This window comes from Mugil cephalus, chromosome 23 (genome assembly GCF_022458985.1).
Source record: "Mugil cephalus isolate CIBA_MC_2020 chromosome 23, CIBA_Mcephalus_1.1, whole genome shotgun sequence".
Taxonomy (NCBI): domain Eukaryota; kingdom Metazoa; phylum Chordata; class Actinopteri; order Mugiliformes; family Mugilidae; genus Mugil; species Mugil cephalus.
The window spans coordinates 15,956,479-15,980,304 of NC_061792.1; the positions used below are offsets into that span (position 1 = coordinate 15,956,479).

Here is a 23,826-nt window from a genome sequence, read left to right on the forward strand (position 1 = left end):
CTGGAAGCCTGTGACATTATCCCTCCCATGGCGAAGGTGTTGGCATGTGGGCGGGGCTTGTGAAACCTGTAACCTTCCCATCTTCCTCTGGGGCACGTGGATCAAACAGCAGAGTCTCACTCCTCAACAGGAGACCCCCCCCCCCCCCCCCCCAGGACTGAGACTGAGAGGACCCCCCAGGAGTCCTGAAAGAGAAGAACCATGAGGAGGAGGAGGGTGTGTGTGTGGGGGGGGATGTTGGTTGTTGGTCCAGGCTGAAGTGGGCGGGGGCAGCTGCAGGGAGGAGGGGTCTAGGCCACGCCCCCAGCCTATAGAGCCAGTGTGTCCAGAGCCGTCCTCTCCACACCGAGGACGTCTTCCACTGGAATACGTCTCTAAGTCAAGTTGTGTCTGTCCTCCTGGAAGCTTTGATGGACACCAGCGTCCTCCTCCTCCTCCGGGTCTCTGTCCTCCTCCTGGGAGGGACCAGCGTCCTCAGAGGTGTCCCCGCTCAGAGAGTCAGAGGCAAGTCCATGTCTCCTCCATGTCTCCTCCTTGTCTCCTTCATGTCTCCATGTCTCCTCCATGTCTCCTTCATGTCTCCTTGTCTCCTCCAAGTCTTCTCCATGTCTCCTCCATGTCTCCATGTCTCCTTCATGTCTCTTTGTCTCCTCCATGTCTTCTCCATGTCTCCTTTATGTCTCCATGTCTCTTCCTTGTCTCCTTCATGTCTCTTTGTCTCCTCCGTGTCTCCATGTCTCCTTCATGTCTCCTCCTTGTCTCCTTCATGTCTCCTCCATTTCTCCTACATGTCTCCTTCATGTCTCCATGTCTCCTCCATGTCTCCTCCTTGTCTCCTTCATGTCTCCATGTCTCCTCCATGTCTCCTCTTTGTCTCCTTCATGTCTCCATGTCTCCTCCATGTCTTCTTCATGTCTCCTTCATGTCTCCTCCATGTCTCCTTCTAGTCTCCATGTCTCCTTCATGTCTCCATGTCTCCTCCATGTCTCCTCTTTGTCTCCTTCATGTCTCCATGTCTCCTCCATGTCTTCTTCATGTCTCCTTCATGTCTCCTCTATGTCTCCTTCTAGTCTCCATGTCTCCTCCATGTCTCCTTCATTTCTCCTCCTTGTCTCCTTAATGTCTCCATGTCTCCTCCATGTCTCCTCTTTGTCTCCTTCATGTCTCCATGTCTCCTCCATGTCTTCTTCATGTCTCGTTCATGTCTCCTCCATGTCTCCTTCTAGTCTTTATGTCTCCTCCATGTCTCCTTCATGTCTCCTCCATATCTCCTTCATGTTTCCTACATGTCTCCTCCTTGTCTCCTTCATTTCTCCTACATGTCTCCTACATGTCTCTTTCATGTCTCTTACATGTCTCCATGTCTTCTACATGTCTCCTCCATGTGGACACGTCCACCTGGAGACATGTCCACTGCCACATGCTAACATGCTAACTTCCTGTCATGTGACTCCTCCTGCAGCCAGTCTCCAGAACATGAAGGTCCGGATCAGGGCCACCGGGGACACCGTCGTTCTGGAGTTTGTGCGTCCCCGTCCAGATGTGAAGCTGGAGGGTTTTGTCCTCGGCTATGGGAGCAGTGTCTTCTCCAGACAGTTCATCCAGATACCAGAGGACGGACGGACCTACCACACCGAGCTAGGTAGGACCAGGTCTAAGAGATAATCCAGGTCTGGATGATGAACCAGTTCTAGATGATGCAGGTCTAAAGTGGAACCCTGTTCTAATCAGCTGTGAGGTCAGCTGTCAGTCAAACCCTTGGGGCGGAGCTTCACCTCCTCCTGTGGACCTCCATCCATCAGCAGCCCCCTTAAAGGTAAAACATAAACAGTGTCTCACCAGACAAAAAGCTGCAGCTGATTGATGAAGTCAGCAGGGGGCGGGGCCTGCCCTCACCTGAAGACTGATGGAGACGGATGAAGTCCCACAAAGAAAGAGAGTTTGTTTTAGGGACGTCAGCTCCAGGACATTTTCTCCCTGGAAAAGTCAACAGAGTCTTAAAGTGCTGTTTTTTAACATGGAGTCTGGTGAAAGATGATGAGAGGGAGTTCAGACTCAGGTATGAGGAGGACGGGGGGGATGGAAAAACAACACTTCCCCTAAGCAGGAGGTCAAAGGTCAGAGCCAACAGAAGGGGCGCGTTCAAGAGGAATGTCCTCAGGACGTCTCACGTGGGACAAACAGCACAGTTTACCGCACTTTCAAATATTACCAAATGTTTCACAGCAACTAAAATGTTTTACTACACTTTCCGAACCTTTCACTGCAATTTCTGGCGCTTACTGCACTTTTCGAACATTTCACTGCAATTACAAACGTTCACTGCACTTTTCAAATGTTTTACTGCAACTAAAAAAAGTTTTACTAAACTCAGTGCAACTTCAGACGTTTTACTGCACTTGTCATATGTTTGATGGCACTTTTCAAATATTTCACTGCACTTTTCATATGTTTTAATGCACTTTCAAACATTTTACTGCAATTTCAAATGTTTTACTGCATTTTTTGAACATTTCACTGCAACTTTAAACATTTACTGCACTTTTCAAACGTTTTACTACACTTTTCAAACGTTTCACTGCAATTTCAAAAGTTTACTGCACTTTTCAAACGTTTTACTGCACCTTTCCAACGTTTTACTGCAATTTCAAACGTTTTTCTGCACTTTCCAAATGCTTTACTACACTCCTGGAATGTTTCACTGCAACTAGAAAAAGGTTTTACTATACTCTTCGAACGTTTCACTGCAACTAAAAAGGTTTTACTATAATTTTCAAACGTTTCACTGCAACTTCAGACGTTGTACTGCACTTTTCAAATATTTACTACACTTTTCAAATGTTTCACTGCAATTTCAAACATTTTACTGCACTTTTCAAATGTTTTACTACACTCTTCAAATGTTTCACTTGAACTAAAAAAGGTTTTACTACACTTTTTGAATGTTTCATTGCAACTTCAGATGTTTACTGCACTTTTCAAATAATTCACTGCACTGTTAATATGTTTTACTACACTTGTTGAACGTTTCACTGCAACTTCAAACATTTACTGCACTTTTCGAATGTTTTACTGCAACTAAAAAGGTTTTACTAAACTTTTCTAACGTGTCACTGAAACTTCAGACGTTTTACTGCACTTGTCATGTGTTTGACGGCACTTTTCAAATATTTTACTGCACTTTTCATACGTTTTAATGCACTTTCAAACATTTTACTGCAATTTCAAATGTTTTACTGCACTTGTCGAACGTTTCACTGCACTTTTCGAATGTTTTACTGCAGTTTCAAACATTTACTGCACTTTTCAAACGTTTTACTGCACGTTTCAAACGTTTTACTGCACTTTTCAAATGTTTCACTGCAATTTCAAACGTTTTACTGCACTTTCAAACGTTTCACAACACGTTTTACTGGACTTTTCAAATGTTTTAATGCACATTTCACTACACTTTTCAAATAGTTCACTGCACCTTGAAATTGCCGTGAAACATTTGAAAACGTTTTACTTCATCTTTCAAATGTTTTACTGAACTTTTCAAACGTTTTACTGCAATTTCAAAAGTTTTATTGCACTTTTCAAACGTTTTACTGCACGTTTCAAACGTTTTACTGCACTTTTCGAATGTTTCACTGCACTTTTCGAACGTTTCACTGCAACTTCAAATGTTTTACTGCAATTTCAAAAGTTTTATTGCACTTTTTGAATGTTTTACTGCAGTTTCAAACATTTACTGCACTTTTCAAACATTTTACTGCACGTTTCAAACGTTTTACTGCACTTTTCGAATGTTTCACTGCAATTTCAAACGTTTCACTGCAATTTCAAATGTTTTACTGCAATTTCAAATGTTTTACTGCAATTTCAACGTTTTACTTTAGTTTTGAACATTTTTCATGTCTTTGTTGTTATTGTTTTTGTTATTTGTGGGACCCTGAACCAGACCTGAAGTCCTGGTCTCGTTCCAGATGCAGAGCCCAAGTACCTGGTGGCCGTTCAGCCAATCCCAGCCAACGATGTCACGAAACACTGCACAGGTACCACGTCCCACAGTGAGACATCCTGTCTATGTTCAGCTGATTGCAGACACAGGTCTCACTCTGTCTGGACTTCTTCTGACAGGTGAAGCCCCCCTGGATAAGCCGCTCCACCTGGTGATCGGCTCCGTCAGCCCCACGGCCGTGCTCCTGTCCTGGGGAAACCAGCTGAAGGCGCCTTATGAAGGGGACGTCATGGACCAGTGTCTGGAGGAAGGGTGAGTTCAGAGACAGAAACCAGATTTTACGTCTTATCCTGGAAACTGAATTCAAGAACCTTGGTGTCACACTTGATTCCACTAAAAGAAGAACAGTGAAGACGACCTTTGATGTCGCTCTGTGCTTCTACGGTGTCTCTATGTGTTGGTCATCTTGGTTTCAGTCTTGGCCAAACATATAAAATATTACAAAGCTCCTCACTATGAGGTGGAACCCTTTCACTTCCTACCTTCACCTCCTTCTCCTTCAAAGTTAGCTGCTTCTTCAATATCAGTAAAATACCGACACCAGTATCGGATCAGTGCATCCCTGCTAGCTCTACCCGCAATACCAGCATCGGCCACAGAGGGCGCAGACCTTAACAACCTCCCTCCTCCAGGTTCTACACCATCCGCTACCGGGAGAAGAACAGGAAGTGGATCTACCAGACGTGTCCGACCAGTGACACGGTCATTGATAACCTGAAGCCCAACACGCCGTACGAGTTCAGCGTTCGCTCCAACAAACACGACCGCAGCGGCGCCTGGAGCAAACCGGTGGTCCACCAAACCACCAGGGGCAGTAAGGAGTCACCCTGCTACCTCCTGCTAACTAAGTGATGCTAGCTAATACTAACTAACACTAGCTAACATCTGTTCACAGATAACGCTCAGAAGACGTTCAAGCTGCGCAGTCCTGTCCCCAAACCGATGGTATGTAGTGTTCAATATATATTCATTTACACACTACATTACCCATGAGCCTCAGCAGCTTCTGACTGACTGTTGATGCAGCAGTGTATCATGGGGTTTTGTGTTTTTTTTTTTTTTCAGAACCCTCTGGTCTTCTTCCCTCCTCGGCCTGGTGAGAGTCCAGGTTCTCAGAGACAGACTAGACCTTTAACCCTCACACCGCATCTCAAATAGTCACCACGAAGAGACCATGAAGAGATTTTTGAAGAGTCAAAAATACCCCCCAAATAACACATGTTAATATTTATTTATCATATATATTTATTAATATATTTTTTTCTTAAACTTTTTCTTCAGTCCTGATCATAAAAACCAAAAGTCTGATTATTTCCTGACTTTTAACCGTTTAGATGCCAGTGGTTCTGATGACATCACACATTCCTCAATAAAAACCCCAAAATGTGAATGTTTTCATGAATCTAAATATAAAGTGGATTTTTCTTGGGCGATTATTAGATCATTGGACATGTCAGTGTTTAGTGGCAACAACTCCTATTCAATCCCAGTGAAACTACAGCTGGAAGCTACACTTTGGCTTTTTTCACACATGAACATGATGTTGACCTGTATAAATAAAGGTTTAATAAGAACATTCACTCTGATTCACTAGGTCTATCAAGGCTCTAATAAGAAAAATCCACTCTGCATTTAGATTAAGAAAATATTTACTGTGGTGTCATTGGAACCACTGGAATCTAAAGGGTTAAAAGTCAGAAATGAATCAAACTTCTGGGTTTTTAGAAGTTTAGATGTAATAGAAATAAATATTAATGTAAAGCGTTTTTTTTTTTTTTTTTTTTTGTTAGGACGTTTGTGAAGAGGACTCTTTTGTCCCTAATTGTGACGATTTATATTACACAGTGTAAATTTTGAGTATTATGGGATTTGAGTTTGAAATATTACCACTAAGTTATAATTGTAATAAAGTGGAGCAGGAGACTTTTGTCCCTCCCAGGTGATGAGGGTGAACAGATGATTTATTTTTTTATTTTTTTTGGTAGTTCTGCTCAATGGGACGAGGCCTCGACTCTCCAGCGCCATCAACAGTCCTGGTTTCCCTGGAGTACCACGAACGTCCTTTGGTGATTACTTCTTCTCACCTCCTTCAGCTCTAACGAGGCAGACGTTCGTTTATTCTTTGGTCTGAATCACCTGGGAGTGGGCGGGGCCTGGGGCCTGCAGCTGCTGTGATTGGCTGAATGTTAGCATGCTTTGAGCCCAGACAGAAAGTCTACGGTAAGTTGTCTTTGCCCCGCCCACTCCACCCATTGGCTGGTTAACTGTGACGCAATCACACACATCATTGGTCCATCTGAACTAATTAACTAACCTGTCCATCTGTTCACCTGTCCTCTGTCCATCTTCAGCCTCTGAGTTATAGAGTTCATGTCGGGGGCCATCTTTGATTCAGTTGTCCATAAAAAGTCCCTTGCTAAATGCTAACCCTTTATCCACTCCACTGTCCACTGTTTAAATATGTGTCAGATGTTGCACTGTGTAGCAACAGGGCTTGTAGCAACTAGCTAGCTTTGGTGGCTAATGCTAACTGAGATCAGCTAACAGCTCTTATTTGTTTGTTGTGTTCCAGGACCTCCGGCTCGTACGTCCTTACGCTTCATCAAGAACCCGAACTCCGTGGGCAAACCTGGAGGAACAGGTGAGAGGATCAGGGGGACTGTTAGCCTAGCTTAGCATAACAATTCAAAACAGGGAAAAGTAGCCTTGCCTAGACTTCAAAGAAGTAGTAGATGTTAGCTTAGCTTAGCCCATAAATACGACTCAAGGCAGGGGAAGCTGTTAGCCTAGTGTAGCCTAGCACTTAGACTCGAAGGAGAGGAAAAGCTATTAGCATAGCCTAGTGTAGCCTAGCACTTTGACTCAAGGCAATGGGAACTGTTAGCCTAGCTTGACTTAGCATAATTATTTAAAAGAGGGGGAAGCTTAGTCTGGCCTAGCCTAGCACTACGACTCAAAGCAGGGCAATATGTTACCCTACCCAATTACTACTACTCAGAGGAGGGGGAACTGTTAGCCTAGCTTAGCAAAACAACTCATAGCGACTGTACATTTTCACCTGTTTCTCTTTAGTGAAGGTCAACAACCTGAAACACGTTGACGAGTCGTCCATCCTGAACCTCAAGGTCTCGACGGCCAAAACGACCAAACAGGAACGCAAACGCACCCTGACGACGACTTCCCCAACAACGGTTTCCCCGACAACAACTTCTCCAACAATGACTTCCCCACCAACGGTTTCCCCGGCAACCTCTGGTACCAAGGGACTTTCTTGTTGAATTTGCTCATCAGCTTTCTGACTCCTCCTCCTCCTCCTTCTTCTTCTTCTTCTTCTTCTTCTTCTTCTTGTTCTTGGGCGGTAGCTCCTGACTTAATGTAAACATTAGAATGAAAACTATAAAAAATGTAGAGCTCCATAGATATATAGTTACAGGTAAACCGGGAGTCGTTATGTTCTCACAATGACAATAAAAACTCTTGATGCTTCCAGCTCCTCGACAGGAAACCTGGGAGGAGTCAGACCTCTTCCAGTCTGAGCCGACCTCTGACCTGGACGCCATGGGGAAGAAGCGCTACACAGGTTAGCTTCAGCCCTCCTCCTCACCCCCTAGCATTATGATTCAAAGAAGGGGGAGCTGTTAGCCTAGTCTAGCCTAGCATTATGACTCAAGGCATTTATAGGCACTTTTTGATTCTGATTCTGCCCCCCACCACCAGCACCACATGTCGTCTACCAAACTGGAAAGAAGCCGGATGAGCCGTGCTCCATCACCTCCTCCCTCGGCTACTTCCCTCAGGGCGAACGTGGCGAGACCAACGTGACGTCTCCGCCCAGGTCTCCGCCCACCAACGTCACTGTGGTGACTGTGGAGGGATGTCCATCCTTCATCATCCTGGACTGGGAGCGGACTGACAACGACACCACTGGTACCGGATTTCACTGGTCCAGGTTCTAGGAGGCTTAGCTTGGCTTAGCTTAGCTAGATTTATGTTTCAATAGCTAAGTGTTAGCATTGAAATCAAAAAGGGCATTCATAAAGTCCAGGATGTTAGCCTAGCTTAGCATAACAACCCAGAGCAGAGTGACTATTAGCCAAGCTTAGCAGCAGTTATGTGCTGTACGTGCTGTGACGTGGTTTTCCCGTCCTCAGAGTACGAAGTGATCTCCACGGCTAAAGGACCAGACGGAGAGCAGGTCTCCATCTTAACCACCAACCAAACCCACACGGCTGTGGAGAACCTCAAACCAGAGAGCAGGTGGGTTCTACCTGGATCTGAAGCTAAGAATAATTATAGTAACCCAAACTTTAAGTTCCTGTTCCTTTTGTTCTTCTGTGTCTTAGTTACGAGTTCAAAGTGAAGCCAAAGAACGAGTTGGGTGCAGGTCCTCCCAGTGAACCGGTCTCCTTCAGCACCGAGTCCGGTACCTCCAGTTTTACTCCAGATACAAACCAGTTTACAGTGACTCCAGATATAAACCTGTTTGACTCCTGATATAAACCTGTTGGACCCCAGATATGAACCTGGTTTATTTCAGATATAAACCAGTTTGACTCCAGATTTAAACCAGTTTGCTCTCTGTTCCTTTAGCCGACCCGAGGGTGAGCGAGAACATTTCAGGTAAATTTATTTCCTGGTTCTGGTTTTAACGTTGATGTGACAGGAACCAGAACCTGAGATGTTCCTTCTGTTTTCAGGAAAAGACGCCATCTGGACCCAGTTCCCCTTCAGAACGGACTCGTACTCTGACTGCCACGGCAAACAGTACGTCAAGAGGACGTGGTACCGTAAGTTTGTGGGCGTCCAGCTGTGCAACTCGCTGCGCTACAAGATCTACCTGAGCGACTCCCTGAATGGTGGGTACCGCCACATCCTGCCGGCCTTTAGCCTGGAACCCAATCCAGTCTGAGTCTCATCTGTCTGCAGGTAAATTCTACAATGTGGGCGACCAGACTGGTTTCGGTGAAGACCACTGTCAGTTTGTAGACTCGTTCCTGGATGGACGGACGGGCCAGCAGCTCCGGGCGGACCAGCTTCCGTCCAGACCCGGTAAGCCCGACCAGTTCTTGTCGAGGTTCAAGAGGTCATTTTTCAGGTTCTAGATGTTCTTGTCAAGGTTCTTGATGTTCTAGTGGTTGTTTTTCAGGTTCTAGAGTTTTTTAAAACTTCTCGTTGATATTTTAGAGGTTGTTAAAAGTTTTGAGGATTTTGTCAAGTATTTAAATATTCTTCTTGATGGATTTGAGGCTCTTGGGGTTTAAGAGATTCTTTTTGAGGATTTAAAGGTTCTTCTTGATGGGTTTGAGTTTCTTGGTGAGGATTTAGAGGTTCTTGTTGAGGTTTTAGACATTCCTGTTGAGGTTCTTGGGATTTTAGAGATTCTTGTTAAGATTGTTAGAGGTTTAGAGATTCTTTTGAGGTTTTAAATGTTCTTGTTGAGCTTCTAGAGGTTCTTCTATTGGTTTTAGAAGTCCTGGTTAGGTTCTTGGGAGGTCTTGATGAGGGTGATGAGTTCCTGTTCTAACTGATTGTCTGTCTCCAGGTTTCTACCGAGCCGTACGCCAGGAACCCGTCCACTTCGGACAGATGGGAAGACACTCCCACGTCAACTACGTCTCTTGGTACGAATGTGGAACGCCCATCCCTGGTAAATGGTAGACAGCCTGGCTCTTGGAGGACTGGAGGAACCTTTAACCGGGACGTCCTCGTCAGGGAAGCATCTTTAAAACTTAGCAAACACTATTTATCAAGGTGATGTCAGAGCAGGAAGGAACAAAGTCACGCTAGATCTATTTTATGCTGTGTTGAGATATGGGAAGCTGGCTCCCTGGATGACTGTTTTCATAGTGTTATTTATCTGAAGGTTCTCACCAGGAACGCTCAGGTTTCCTGAACCTTCTTAATCCGTCTCTTCAGAAATCTGCTGATCAGAGCTGAACTCAAAATGTTTTTATCTGTATATTTAGAGAATCACCACCACCTTATTTACTCCAGTATAACCTGCTCTTCTTCTTCTTACCTCATCATGACGCTGAGCGGGATGCTAACCAAAGGGAAGAGCTTCTAAATGGAATTTGCTCCAGTAGATGGCTTGGTTGGTTAGCAGTGGTTAGCTGATTGTCGTCTCTGCTGTCTTGCTGTCTAAACCTGATTCAGGAACATTTCAGCTAGGAGTGATGGCTAGAAATCTTTATTTGACCTGTTAGCTGGACTTCCTGTGTTAGCTAGCCCTCAGCTAGCCGTTAGCTAGATTTGGAAGTCTAAAGCTTAAAGGCTAATTGTTTCCAGGGCTAGTTTCTTAGCCAGGAAACAAACACTATGGACACCAGGTGTTTGTATCTGGCTACCTAGCTCCATGTTGCTAACAAATAGACACATAGATGTTGGAACCGTTAGCCGCTTGGCTAACTAAACCTAAAGAAAATGTTAGCTATTTAGCTAGATTGTTTTGGTAGCAAGAATATATATGTCACCTGTCTTTAAATTTGTTGAAAACTTGAATTTAGCAGGGAGAAGGCATCCTGTGTGATGGGATTAGGGCTACGAGCTAACATGCTCATTATTTTTGTTAATTTGCCGGCTGCCTGTGGACTGTGGAGGGTTCTTCTGTTGTTTGATGTAGCACAGAACATCAAAATCCTGACCATATGTAGTGTACATAGCCTGTTAGCAGGTTTCATTTCAAACCCACGGGACGTAAGGATTCATCTCTCTGTTTGTTTGTGTCTGTTTTCAACAATAAATACCTTTTATGCTTTTTCTTAAAAAACGTCATCAGCTTCAACTTTATTCTCCTCATCTGTTTCTGTCGGAGTTTAAACCGAGCACGCCCTTATCCTTCAGTTCTTTGAATACTTGAGGATCACGTGACATGAAGCAGCTCTCTGCTTGGTGCACGGCAGAGCTCCAACTAGAAATAACCTCTGTTTATTATTTCATGCGTGTTCTCAGTGTTTGTATCAACGAGGCTGGAACTGAAGCAGAGGATATCAGTTCCTTGAGGTTCTGTCAACCAAGCTCTTATTGAGGTTTCAGAAGTTCTTGAGGTTCTTGTAGATGTTGTTGTTGAGGTTCTTGTAGAGATTTTAGAGGTTGTGGAGGGTTTGGATGTTCTTGTTGTGGTTTTGTGGTTCTAAAGGTTGTTGAGGTTATGAATGAAACTTTACTCTAGACTCAAATCCATAAATACAGAAGATAAAATACAAAACAAAAACATGAGCATTTCAGCCACTTCGCCCTCAGACTGGAGGCACAGCTCCACAGATTTACAAGAACCCTCATGAACCCAGATTCCTCAAGTCGCTGCATAAATGTAAACATAAAATTTCTTCAAAGTGCTTTGAATGTGCTCATTCCTGCAGTGACCAACATCTGGCAGCCCCCCCCTCCCGCCCCAAAAAGAATGCACATGGCATCATTGTTTGCAGCTTACAGCCTCACAACAAAGTCCTTGTTGAGGTTTTAGAGGTTGTTGTTGTTCTCCTCGGGGTTCATTCTCTTCTGGCTCAGAGTTTTCTTTTGTCAGTGGGCACGGAGCAGCCGGTCCGAGAGGATCAGTTCTTGTTGAGGTTGTGTGAAGTTGTGTTTGTTGGTGTGTGTCGGGCTGGAGGTAAACAGTGGAACCGTGTGTCCTCTAGGAACACCGGCACTGATGAATTACCTCACTTTTCCAGCTCTGAAGCTGCAGGAGGACGATGGGCTCCGGGCAACATCACCACAGCAACCACCGGGCCATTTCAGTTTAGCGGGAAAAACCCTCGACAAGTTCTTGACTTAATTTACCACAGAGGAACTGGGGGGTTGGGGGGGAGGGGGTGGGGGGCATCCTCCTGCCAGAACCAGAGTGCAGTGCCAGCTCGAATTTCATCCCACTGCAGAAACCCAGCGTTACGTAAGATCTGATCTCCCTGAGGAACTTGAAGGCAGCACTGAACCAGAACCGGGCCTCCACCCCCAGTCTGAGCCACATGCAGCTGTGTTTGGTCTAAAGTCTGAAAGGAACCACCTGAGATAGCTTTACAGGAACATGTTTGGACGAGGACGAGGAAATGAAATCAGACAAAGAAGAACATGACTTACAGTATGTAACAGACAAAACACTGAGGAACATGTGAACGAATCCATAGAAGAACGTGACTTAGAGGAACATGACTTATGGAACTTGGAACACACGAGGAACATGAGAATTAATCCACAGAAGAATGTGACATGTATAAGAGGAACATGAGAACGAATCTATAGAAAATCATGACTTTTGTAAGAGAGAACACACTGAGGAACGTGAGAATGAATCTATAAGAACATAACTTATGTACGAAATAACACACTGAGGAACATGAGAACGAATCTATAAGAACGTGACTTGTGTAAGAGAGAACACACAGAGGAACATAAGAACAAAACCATAGAAGAACATGACTTAAGGAACAGAGAACACACTGAGGAACATGAGAACGAATCTATAATAACGTGACTTATGTAAGAGAGAACACACTGAGGAACATGAGAACGAATCGATAAGAACAAGACTTATGTAAGAGACACACTGAGGAAGTTGGTGTGTAGTTGGCTGGTTTCCCAGCGGCCCTGAAGGGGCCGTGTTGTGTTCAGTGTTTCCACAGATGTGCTGATCGTTGAGGCCTTGTTCTCTCAAAGAGATTTTCCTGAGTTTGTAACAGAAGTCTAAACCTGAACCGAGTCACTCGTCCAGAACACTTCACTTAATCAGCGCCGGCCCCTGGATCTCCCTCTGGGACCTGGTCCAAGGAGGCCCCTGCTGGAGCCGGAGCTGGAGGCGAGGGTCTGATGACTCCAGCAGACTCTGAGGAGGAGGGCTGGTAGTGATTAGTCCTGATTCTGGGTCTTTAGTGGGACTCTTTAGGATCATGTGAGGTCCCATATGAGCCAGAGCAGCAACAACAATAATAACAATAATAGCAACAACAACAATAAGAAGAACAATAAGAGTAAAACAATAATAAAAGTAATAGTAGCTTTTAAATTAACAGGCTCGTCTCTGTTATTTAATCTCTGTTTCCATAGAGACCATGTACAGAATAAAAAAACAAGAAAAGACCAGTGTCGTTAGACCACGGCCAAATGAAGCCAATAGTCATTAGACTAATAGCATCACTGACTTCCTGTTCCAGTATCAATAAAAAAACGTTCAGATGTGACCAGGTTCAGTTCAGCTGTCGGACTAATGATGTGGAGGGACAACAAAACTACAGACCTATAAACTATAGACTTCTTAACCATGGACATACCCCCCACCCCCCTCCCCTCGGACGTCCCAGCTGGAGGACGGTGTGTCTTCCTGTTAAATGGAGTTTGAAGAAAATCAGAAAATCATTTAATACTTTATTGATGAAAATTTTCTTATATATAAAAGAATAAATCAAACATAGGAGTAAAAAGAAAGAAAGAAGTAACAAACAAACAAAAAACAGGACAATATCACAAACAAACGAACCGTCTCATTTTGATCCAAAATAACTTGTTTGTTCAAGGCAAGAAGAAGAAGTTCTTCAATGATTCTGAACCTTCTTCACTAATCACATCAATCAAATCAAAACTTTTTTTTTTTTTTGCATGTTGTTACATATGATGAACAAAAACATGATGAACCACAAACAACCAGGAAACATTTAGGTTCTTAGAGTCTCATGACACAAACTGAAGGCCGTGGTGTTAGGGTTAGAGTAGATGGAGTAATGGCGCACCCTAGAGGCTCAGTCATGTCAACACAGGTCAGAGTAGACTAGACTGGTTTAGACTAGTTTAGGTCTACATATGACCAGCAGAACCAGTAGAACAGTGGTGTCCAGTAGAACCAGGATGTGTGTGGTGGTCCCGGTCCGTCCTACATTCCGCTGAGGTCCTTCACTTTGCTGTCTGTGTCGACCTCAGAGCTGGTGGACCTCAGAGACGTCCACAGGTTGTTGGTGGCGTTGGTGACGCGGTGGAGGGAACTGTGCATGACGGCTCTGAAGGACTTTGTTCGGGCCGTGAACAGGATGAAGACCTGGAAACCCTGAAAGAGACGAGGAGGAGGAGGAGGAGGTGACTGTTAACCCTTCACAAGACTCTCATTGAAGTTCTCAACTCTAGAGTGTTAGGATAGGACATAAGGAGACTAGTTTAATGTTCCTGTAGTAAACCCAGATGATCTGGTTCCTGGTTCCTTGATCTTCTTTGATTGGCTCAATGAAAACCGCTTGACAATAGACCTCACTGAGAGGAACCAGTACATCACGTTACCACATATGGTTCCTGGACCATGGAGCGTTCATAAAGAAGAAGAAGACGTACCTGTGTGGTGGTGCAGAGGCAGAACAAGATGCTGAAGATGAAGTGGGTTTTGCCTGTTGTGAAGAGCACCATGAAACCCAGACTCCAGGACAGACCCAGCATCACCACCAGAGAGAAACAGACCAGGAACTTCTTCCACAGAGACCATTGCCTGGTGCTGAGGGGTCACAAAGCAAGGTTCATACATCAAACACGTCAGAGCACGATATCAACAAAAATGTAAATAATGTTAAAATCCAGAAATGCATCTTTAACTTCATAGAATACAATAAAAGCTATTATCAACATAGGTTCAGACGGGGAAGGAAAACAATATAAATGATCATACGCGCATTTTTAACATATTGAAATTTCATTTTTAATGCCCTGATTATCTATCCTGGAGTACCCTGGCCCTGCTTCGCAGTTCACATGTTGTTATTTTGTTCATAAAATGAGCAGTTTGAGTTCATTTTTGGGGGTGGAGCTGATGGCGTTACCTGGTTAGTTTGGGGTCCGTCCTGCAGGTGGTCATCGAGACCAGGACCAGCAGCACCGTATTGTAGACCAGGATCAGGCCGACTGGGAGCACGAAGCCCCAGAACATGGGCTTGCTGACGTCAAAGTGTTTGTTTTCATCCAGAGCTGCAAGCCAGCAGCTGGAAACGAAGAGGTCACATGATTACAACACGAGTACGAGGCAGTGAAGGTTAGACTGGTTTACGAACAGTAAAGACTGGTAAGGACTGGTTTAGGACCAGTAAAGACCAGTAAAGACTGGTTTAGCACCAGTAAAGACTGGCTTGGGACCAGTAAAGACCAGTAAAGACTGGCTTGGGACCAGTAAAAACCTACAATTCCTCCTGTCTGTATCCCAGAGGGTTCTCCATAGAGTAGGTTACTCCCAGGGTGACGGCCATGACGACAGCTGGGACTCCTGACAGGAAACAGGAAGTAAACGACAATGAGTTTTTACAAATCTTATAGATGAAGCCCATTACTTTGGTCCAGGGTGTCGTACCAAATCCCACCACCAGGCTGAAGGACGTCCAGTGTGATGGCAGACTGCGAGCCAGGGTCCGGACCAGCAGCACCAGCTGGGTCCCATAGATGCTGGTCCATGTGAAGGTGGCCAACAGGAAGAAGTGGAGCAGAGCCGTCACCGCCGTGCACGGGCCCTGGTCTGGGACTTTGTGGTGGTCTGAGTCCAGGATCTCATTGAATTTGTTCTCGGCCTCCATCGGCCCGTTGTTCACCCCGGAGAGGAAGGTGATGATGAAGGCCAGCAGGCAGACGCAGATACTCAGCAGGGCCAGCTTTGAGTTCAGGTTGTTCTGACGATCCCCAGACTTCCTGTAGAAGCTGCAGAACAAACCACATGTTCAGGTGAGTTCCAGTCATGGTCTTCACAGTCTGTACGAGGCCACTAGTACAGAGGATCAGGGCCCCCAGGAGAAAAAAAGGAGGTGGACTGGTTTTCATTATGCACACAAGTCGCCATGTTGATAATAAAGTGGAAGAACAGATCCAACCAACCAGATCATGTGACTGTGAAGTGGTGAAACTAGGGACTGGGCTTCAGTACCAAAGAAATTGTCTCTCTCTTTTAGCTCAAACACAGTCTACTTCTCAGTATCAGGACTTTAAACAAACTGAGACCAAAACTGAGACTGTTCCCAAGGAGAAACCACTCAAGCTTGAAGCAGAGGCCTCACTGGTGCAGATTAAATAAAGGCTGACAGAAATAAATAAATAGTAGTGGCTCTAATACTCTTCTGTCATCACACGTAAACTTTCATCATCTAACAGCCTCCATGACATTCTGTAGAAACAGTCTCATGCTCTGGTTGTTGTAGACTCAGAAGGTCCTCAGGTCTCAGAGGGTCCTCAGGTCACAGAGGGTCCTCAGGTCTCAGAGTGTCCTCAGGTCTCAGAGGGTCCTCAGGTCTCAGAGTGTCCTCAGGTCACAGAGGGTCCTCAGGTCTCAGAGTGTCCTCAGGTCTCAGAGGGTCCTCAGGTCTTAGAAGGTCCTCAGGTCTCAGAGGGTCCTCAGGTCTCAGAGGGTCCACTTCATTCTCCACATTTCGACTATTCTTGATATTTTACTCAGACTCTTTTTTCTCAGAGTGCATGATTAAAAAAAATCTCTACCTCCTCTCATTTTTTAAATACTCTTCTGTATATTTGGTGTAGATTGGCTCAGTGGCGCGCCCTCTAGTCATAAACTTATAAACTTATCGTCATGTACAGGGGTTTATCTGAAGCAGCCAGTTACAATGAGGTGGAGTCAAACCTTTCTGTGAGGTGGTGAATGATGGTAACAACCAGGCCCAGGATGGAAAAGGAAAGTCCCACGATGGAGATGACGTCCAGGGCTTCTGCATACTGGTAGTCCTCTTTGAAGGACTGGAACACAAACCCCATCAGACGTCTGGAAGCTGTGGTAAGTCTAGTCCAGCTTCACAGATACTCACCCAGAGAGCAGCGAAGTTGGTGGTGTGGTTGCAGGAACATCTCATCAGTCCGTCTGAAGAGCTTCCTTTCCAGCAGCCGACGGTGCTCCAGTCCTTTAGGGTGTAGTCCCAGAAAACACAGGAGTAGTCGTGCAGAGTCGTCCCTTTGATCAGCTGCAGCGAGGACACCAGAGCTTAGTGAGACATTTGTCTTCCTATCAAGATTCACACCTTCACAAGGACAAACTCTGTTCTCAGGGTAAAACCAAACTACAAGTTAGGACCAGTAAAGGCTGGTTTATGACCAGTAAAGGCTGGTTTAGGACCAGTTAAAGCTGGTTCAGGACCAGTTAAAGCTGGTTAAGGACCAGTTAAAGCTGGTTCAGGACCAGTTAAAGCTGGTTAAGGACCAGTTAAGACTGGTTTAGGACCGGTTATGACTGGTTTAGGTCCAGTCCAGCTGAACCAGATGCAGTAAAACTCACCTTGGGTGTGAACATCAAGTCCACCTGTTCCGGCACCACGTCGCCGTCCTTGCCTTTGACCCTGCTTGACAGGACCCTGATGGTGGCCTTAGTCCTCCTGTAGAGGTTTGACTGGAAGAAACGGTCGTTCTGGTAGAGAACGAAACCCAGAGACAAGTCGGACGGATTCTGACGGACAGGTTTCTCTGAGATGAGAGGACGGACAGGAAGTGAGAACGGTCTAACAATCGGTTCATCAAACAAGGAAATAAAAACTACAAACATGGAGCAGGAAGTTCACCTGCACTGAAGCGGATGTAAATGAGGACGTCGGACTCAGGGGACTCCTCCACCTCTGATGCGTTGGTGTTCAGCTTGATCCTTTCAGACTCAAAACTCCCAGATATCCCTGAAGGCAGCACGATAACAGAGAATTATAAAGTGCTCATTCATTAACGCTCATTAAGGCGTTCAGGGTCGTGCTGACCTGTCAGCACGGTGAACTGGACTCCCTGGGTGTCTCCCGTAGGAACCTGGGTCGACTGCACCACCAGGTTTGGTTGGACCACCTGAGACGAGTTGAGGTTCACAGAGAGCTCGTCCAGTGTCTCTGTGAGTCTGACCAACAGAAACACAACAGTCAAACACGTATTTGTTTAGATTCAACACTTTTCCTCCTGTTTCTGGTGGTTTGGGGATTTTAGGGGATCAGGTTTACTCTTCTACTCCCACTGTAGATGAACATGTCTGTTAGCATAACCTTTGATAGCATTACAATACTATCAAGACTTTTAGTTTCGGGGTCCAGAGTCTGACTCTGTTTCAACTTGGTCCTGGTTTGGTTTCACTCTTCTCAGCTCAACCTCACATGTGTAACTTTACCCTTATTCTTCACACAATGAATCTAAAACCTGACTAAAACCATCAAATCCCAGTAGGAAAAAGTTAAAAACCACGAACATGTTGAACCAACCATTTTTAGAACTTAGAATGTAAATCTAACCTGGACATTTCTAAAGCTGATCAACACATTTAGTTATTTACAACTATTGCTGGGAGCTTGAGGCTCTAAGAGAAAGAGGATAGAAAGGTGTGTTTGTTTACTGCAGGGCGGAGTCCTGGGCCTCAGCGTCGTCTGGTAGGCTGGCGTTCAGTAGCTGGCTAACCGTGGCCACTGCAGCCACCCTGACGCTCTGCAACACAAACACCGGTTCAGATTCAGACTCCTTTCAGACCTTTCCAGTTTCTGTGTTCATACCTCTGAGGCGTTTGGGGATTGTAGCAGAGTGTTGGTAATCTGAACTGCGGTCGTCACGTCTTCAGCCGTCAGGTTTTCAGGTGTGGACGTCAGAATCTGAGTACTGGACGCCAGTGTCTCTAAATCCTCTGTACTGTTGAGCTGAGGGACCAAGGAGCTTCAGTTAGTGGATCAGACCGCACCAGTAGAGGCTATGTGTCTCACACTAAGAAGAAAACCAAAATGGATTCAAACAGCCTCTCAGACACTCAGGGATCTGAGGAAAAAGTCCTTTGTCCAGGCAAAGAATCCCATTTATGTGGTTTATTTCCTTCAGCAAAGAGTAAACAGACATCTCTGGTTTTCTACTCTGGTAAAAACCAGAACCCTTCCCAGGACCTAGCTCACTCGTTCCATTCTTCCTTCATTTATAAACTTGACCTTTTATCTTGGAATCGTTGAACCATGGGTTGAACCACGTGTTCAATGTATTTGACGCCTAACACCACAGAACAGTGAGTTCTTGCTGTTCTTATCATGAAGGCTGGTCCCCATAAAAACACAAAAATGTTTTTATTTTTACACATTTTAACTGAAAATGTGTCAAATTTGACCCCAGTACCATATAAGGACTAAAGAATGACCAGTAGCTCTTACATTTTGTTGTATGTCGCTGAGCGTCTGCCCGCACTCGAGCTCCTTTAGATCCTGAAAAGCCAGAAATCCATTGATGGACACACATCTGACAGACGCCCGTGGTTTACCAGCTGAGAGGAGGACAAACACACCTGAAGTCTGGAGGACGGAGGACGGACTGAGGTGGAGAAGGAAAGACATGAAGGGTGGAAACTTACCGGCGCTGGTATGTGGAGGACAAACTTCCTTTGAGTACGCAAACCAGCCGATGGGGGTTTGTGGGAAGGTGAAGTTACCGGTTGTAGCTTGACAGAAGTTTTCTAGGAAGTCAGTCATAGTTGATCAGTTTCATTGACAGGTGGCGGTCTGAAGGTTGGTCCAGTGTTGTTCTTACCTACTGAGCATGTTGGTCCACTATAGCCATCAGGGCAGATACAGACGCCGTTCTGGGCTTCCCCTCCATTCAAACACTCCAGGGCAGCAGTAGTAGTAGTAGTAGTTGGCGTAGTGGTAGTAGTAGTAGTAGCAGTTGGAGTTGTAGTAGTAGTCGGAGTTGTAGTCGTAGTCGGAGTTGTTGGAGTCGTAGTCGGAGTTGTTGGAGTCGTCGTAGTCGGAGTTGTTGGAGTCGTCGTAGTAGTAGGAGTTGGAGTAGTAGTAGTTGGAGTAGGAGTAGTAGTTGGAGTAGTAGTAGTGGTTGTTGGAGTCATCGTAGTAGTTGTTGGAGTCGTCGTAGTTGTAGTAGTTGTTGGAGTCGTCGTAGTTGTAGTAGTTGTTGGAGTCGTCGTAGTAGTAGTAGTTGTTGGAGTCGTAGTAGTAGTAGGAGTTGGAGTCGTCGTAGTAGTTGGAGTCGTAGTTGGAGTAGTAGTAGTAGTAGTTGGAGTAGTAGTAGGAGTAGTAGTAGTAGTAGTTGGAGTAGTAGTAGTAGTTGTTGCAGTCGTTGTAGTAGTAGTTGTTGCAGTCGTCGTAGTAGTAGATGTTGGAGTCGTTGTAGTAGTAGTAGTTGTTGGAGTCGTAGTAGTAGTAGTAGTTGTTGGAGTCGTCGTAGTAGTTGGAGTCGTCGTAGTAGTTGGAGTCGTAGTAGTAGTTGGAGTAGTAGTAGTAGTAGTTGGAGTAGTAGTAGGAGTAGTAGTTGTTGGAGTCCTAGTAGTAGTAGTTGGAGTAGTAGTAGTAGTAGTAGTAGTTGGAGTAGTAGAAGTAGTTGTTGGAGTCGTCGTAGTTGTAGTTGGAGTAGTAGTAGGAGTTGGAGTTGGAGTAGTAGTAGTAGTAGTTGTTGGAGTTGTAGTAGTAGTAGTTGGAGTAGTGGTAGGAGGGGGTGTAGTGGGAGCAGTAGTAGTAGTAAGTTCTGGAGCAACCCAGAGAGCAGCGAAGTTGGTGGTGTGGTTGCAGGAACATCTCATCAGTCCGTCTGAAGAGCTTCCTTTCCAGCAGCCGACGGTGCTCCAGTCCTTTAGGGTGTAGTCCCAGAAAACACAGGAGTAGTCGTGCAGAGTCGTCCCGTTGATCAGCTGCAGCGAGGACACCAGAGCTTAGTGAGACATTTGTCTTCCTATCAAGATTCACACCTTCACAAGGACAAACTCTGTTCTCAGGGTAAAACCAAACCACAAGTTAGGACCAGTAAAGGCTGGTTTAGGTCCAGTAGAGACTGGTTTAGGACCAGTTATGACCGTTTAGGTCTGGTAAAGACTGGTTTAGGACCAGTTACAACTAGTTTAGGACCAGTTATTACTGGTTTAGGTCCTAGTATTGCAGACTGGTTGACTAGGTACCTAGTTTGGACGTCATTCTGGTCTTGAAGACTGGTTTAGGACCAGTTACAACTAGTTTAGGACCAGTTATTACTGGTTTAGGTCCAGTAAAGACTGGTTTAGGACCAGTTACAACTAGTTTAGGACCGGTTATGACTGGTTTAGGTCCAGTCCAGCTGAACCAGTTGCAGAAAAACTCACCTTGGGTCTGAACATCAGGTCCACCTGTTGCGGCACCACGTCACCTTCCTGGCCTTTGACCCTGCCCGACAGGACCCTGGTGGTGGCCTGGCTCTTCCGGTACAGGTTTGACTGGAAGAAACGGTCGTTCTGGTAGAGAACGAAACCCAGAGACATGTTGGACGGACTCTGACGGACAGGTTTCTCTGAGACGAGAGGAAGGACAGGAAGTGAGAACGGTCCAACAATCGGTTTATCAAACAAGGAAATAAAAACTACAAACATGGAGCAGGAAGTTCACCTGCACTGAAGCGGATGTAAATGAGGACGTCGGACTCAGGGGACTCCTCCTCCTCCGATGCGTTGGTGTTCAGCTTGATCCTGTCAGACTCAAAACTCCCAGATGTCCCTGAAGGCAGCACGATAACAGAGAATGACAAAGTGCTCGTTCATTAACGCTCATTAAGGCGTTCAGGGTCCTGCTGACCTGTCAGCACGGTGAACTGGACTCCCTGGGTGTCTCCTGTAGGAACCTGGGTTGACTGCACCACTAGGTTTGGTTGGACAACCTGAGACGAGTTGAGGTTCACAGAGAGCTCGTCCAGTGTCTCTGTGAGTCTGAACAACAGAAACATGTATTTGTTTAGATTCAACACTTTTCCTCCTGTTTCTGGTGGTTTGGGGAGTTTAGGGAGTCAGGTTTACTCTTTTACTCCCACTGTAGATGAACATGTCTGTTAGCATCACCTTTGATAGCATTACGATACTATTTCCAGAACCAGAAACCTCCAGAGCTGCAGTAAGACACCAGTGCAAGGAGACCTTTTAGTCTAATGGTCCAGAGTCTGACTCTGTTTCAGCTTGGTCCGAGTTTGGTTTCATTCTTCTCAGCTCAACCTCACATGTGTAACTTTACTCTTATTTTTAACACAGTGGATCTAAAACCTGAATAAAACCACCAAATCCCAGTAGGAAAACTACGAACATGTTTAACCAACCATTTTTAGAACTTAGAATGTAAATCTAACCTGGACATTTCTAAAGCTGATCAACACATTTAGTTATTTACAACTATTGCTGGGAGTTTGAGGCTCTAAGAGAAAGAGAAGGATAGAAAGGTGTGTTTGTTTACTGCAGGGCAGAGTCCTGGGCCTCAGCGTTGTCTGGTAGGCTGGCGTTCAGTAGCTGGCTAACCGTGGCCACTGCAGCCACCCTGACGCTCTGCAACACAAACACCGGTTCAGATTCAGACTCCTTTCAGACCTTTCCAGTTTCTGTGTTCATACCTCTGAGGCGTTTGGGGATTGTAGCAGAGTGTTGGTAATCTGAACTGCCGTCGTCACTTCTTCAGCCGTCAGGTTTTCAGGTGTGGACGTCAGAATCTGAGTACTGGACGCCAGTGTCTCTAAATCTTCTGTACTGTTGAGCTGAGGGACCAAGGAGCTTCAGTTAGTGGATCTGACCGGACCAGTAGAGGCTATGTGTCTCATACTAAGAAGAAAACCAAAATGGATTTAAACAGCTTCTCAGACACTCAGGGATTTTAGGAAAAAGTCCTTTGTCCAGGCAAAGAATCCCATTTATGTGGTTTATTTCCTTCAGCAAAGAGCAAACAGACATCTCTGGTTTTCTACCCTGGTAAAAACCAGAACACTTCCCAGTACCTAGCTCACTTGTTCCATTCTTCCTTCATTTATAAACTTAGACCTTTTATCTTGGAATCGTTGAACCATGGGTTGAACCATATGTTCAATGTATTTGACCCCTAACACCACAGAACAATGAGTTCTTGCTGTTCTTATCATGAAGGCTGGTCCCCATAAAAACACAAAAATGTTTTTATTTTTACACATTTTAACTTCAAATGAGTTCTTCAAATGGGTCAAATTTGACCCCAGTACCATATAAGGACTAAAGAATGACCAGTAGCTCTTACATTTTGTTGTATGTCGCTGAGCGTCTGCCCGCACTCGAGCTCCTTTAGATCCTGAAAAGCCAGAAATCCATTGATAGACACACATCTGACAGACGCCCGTGGTTTACCAGCTGAGAGGAGGACAAACACACCTGAAGTCTGGAGGACGGAGGACGGACTGAGGTGGAGAAGGAAAGACATGAAGGGTGGAAACTTACCGGCGCTGGTATGTGGAGGACAAACTTCCTCTGAGTACGCGAACCAGCCGATGGGGGTTTGTGGGAAGGTAAAGTTACCAGTTGTATTAGCTTGACAGACGTTAATAGTGGGAGTAGTTGGAGTAGGAGTAGTAATAGTTGGAGTTGTAGTAGTAGTAATAGTTGGAGTTGTAGTAGTAGTAGTAGTAATAGTTGGAGTTGTAGTAGTAGTAGTAGTAGTTGGAGTTGTAGTAGTAGTAGTAGTAGTTGGAGTTGCAGTAGTAGTAGTTGGACTCGTAGTAGTTGTTGGAGTAGTAGTAGTAGTTGTAGTAGTTGGAGTAGTGGTTGGAGGGGGTGTAGTTGGAGTTGTAGTAGTAGCAGTAGTTGGAGTAGTAGTTGGAGGGGGTGTAGTTGGAGTTGTAGTAGTAGTAGTAGCAGTAATTGGAGAAGTGATTGGAGGGAGTGTAGTTGTAGTATTAGTAGTAGCAGTAGTTGGAGTAGGGGTTGGAGGGGGTGTAGTTGGAGTTGTAGTAGTAGTAGCAGTTGGAGTTGTGGTTGGAGGGGGTGTAGTTGGAGTTGTAGTAGTAGCAGTAGTAGGAGTAGTGGTTGGAGGGGGTGTAGTTGGAGTTGTAGTAGTGGTAATAGTTGGAGTAGTGCTTGGAGGGGATGTAGTTGGAGTTGTAGTAGTAGCAGTAGTTGGAGG

At 45.3% G+C, this 23,826-nt stretch overlaps 2 protein-coding genes across 4 annotated transcripts in view; one reads left to right on the forward strand and one right to left on the reverse strand.

Annotated features, from left to right (window-relative positions):
- The first annotated feature begins 338 nt into the window (after window positions 1–338).
- LOC125001118 (target of Nesh-SH3-like) lies at window positions 339–14,050 on the forward strand. Of its 2 annotated transcripts, XM_047576980.1 has the most exons (19): window positions 339–504; window positions 1,463–1,642; window positions 3,969–4,037; window positions 4,123–4,255; window positions 4,636–4,817; window positions 4,899–4,948; window positions 5,069–5,099; window positions 5,989–6,069; window positions 6,576–6,644; window positions 7,076–7,258; window positions 7,494–7,583; window positions 7,721–7,930; window positions 8,155–8,260; window positions 8,347–8,426; window positions 8,594–8,623; window positions 8,701–8,859; window positions 8,930–9,052; window positions 9,546–9,624; window positions 13,913–14,050. In XM_047576980.1, coding segments are annotated over exons 1-19 (1,950 nt in total). In that variant the 5' UTR covers window positions 339–410; the 3' UTR covers window positions 13,914–14,050. The 2 variants fall into 2 exon arrangements, with proteins under 2 accessions (XP_047432936.1, XP_047432935.1); XM_047576979.1 differs by lacking the exon at window positions 13,913–14,050 and having other exon boundaries at window positions 341–504; window positions 9,546–10,772.
- The window catches only part of LOC125001116 (adhesion G-protein coupled receptor G7-like), a 26,043-nt gene continuing 15,567 nt past the window's right edge, over window positions 13,351–23,826 (reverse strand). The window contains exons 5-15 of one of the 2 annotated variants that reach the window (XM_047576975.1): window positions 18,315–18,403; window positions 17,698–17,828; window positions 17,512–17,619; window positions 17,232–17,416; window positions 16,768–16,920; window positions 16,587–16,699; window positions 15,315–15,655; window positions 15,149–15,230; window positions 14,794–14,952; window positions 14,315–14,471; window positions 13,351–14,036 (exon numbers count right to left, since the gene is read on the reverse strand). In XM_047576975.1, the coding sequence (XP_047432931.1) occupies window positions 13,866–14,036; window positions 14,315–14,471; window positions 14,794–14,952; window positions 15,149–15,230; window positions 15,315–15,655; window positions 16,587–16,699; window positions 16,768–16,920; window positions 17,232–17,416; window positions 17,512–17,619; window positions 17,698–17,828; window positions 18,315–18,403 (1,689 nt within the window). In that variant the 3' untranslated portion in view covers window positions 13,351–13,865. Of the gene's footprint in view, window positions 14,037–14,314; window positions 14,472–14,793; window positions 14,953–15,148; window positions 15,231–15,314; window positions 15,656–16,586; window positions 16,700–16,767; window positions 16,921–17,231; window positions 17,417–17,511; window positions 17,620–17,697; window positions 17,829–18,314; window positions 18,404–21,312; window positions 21,421–21,498; window positions 21,630–22,143; window positions 22,233–23,826 lie in introns of both variants that reach the window. The other variant, XM_047576976.1, reaches the window with a different exon arrangement.

Bases quoted from the DNA above. Each gene is read 5' to 3' on its own strand.
- LOC125001118 (XM_047576979.1), top strand. From the start codon at position 411: ATGGACACCAGCGTCCTCCTCCTCCTCCGGGTCTCTGTCCTCCTCCTG. The intron at 6,645-7,075 runs GTGAGAGGATCA...GTTTCTCTTTAG, and splicing joins GGGCAAACCTGGAGGAACAG to TGAAGGTCAACAACCTGAAA. The intron at 8,261-8,346 runs GTGGGTTCTACC...TCTGTGTCTTAG, and splicing joins AACCTCAAACCAGAGAGCAG to TTACGAGTTCAAAGTGAAGC.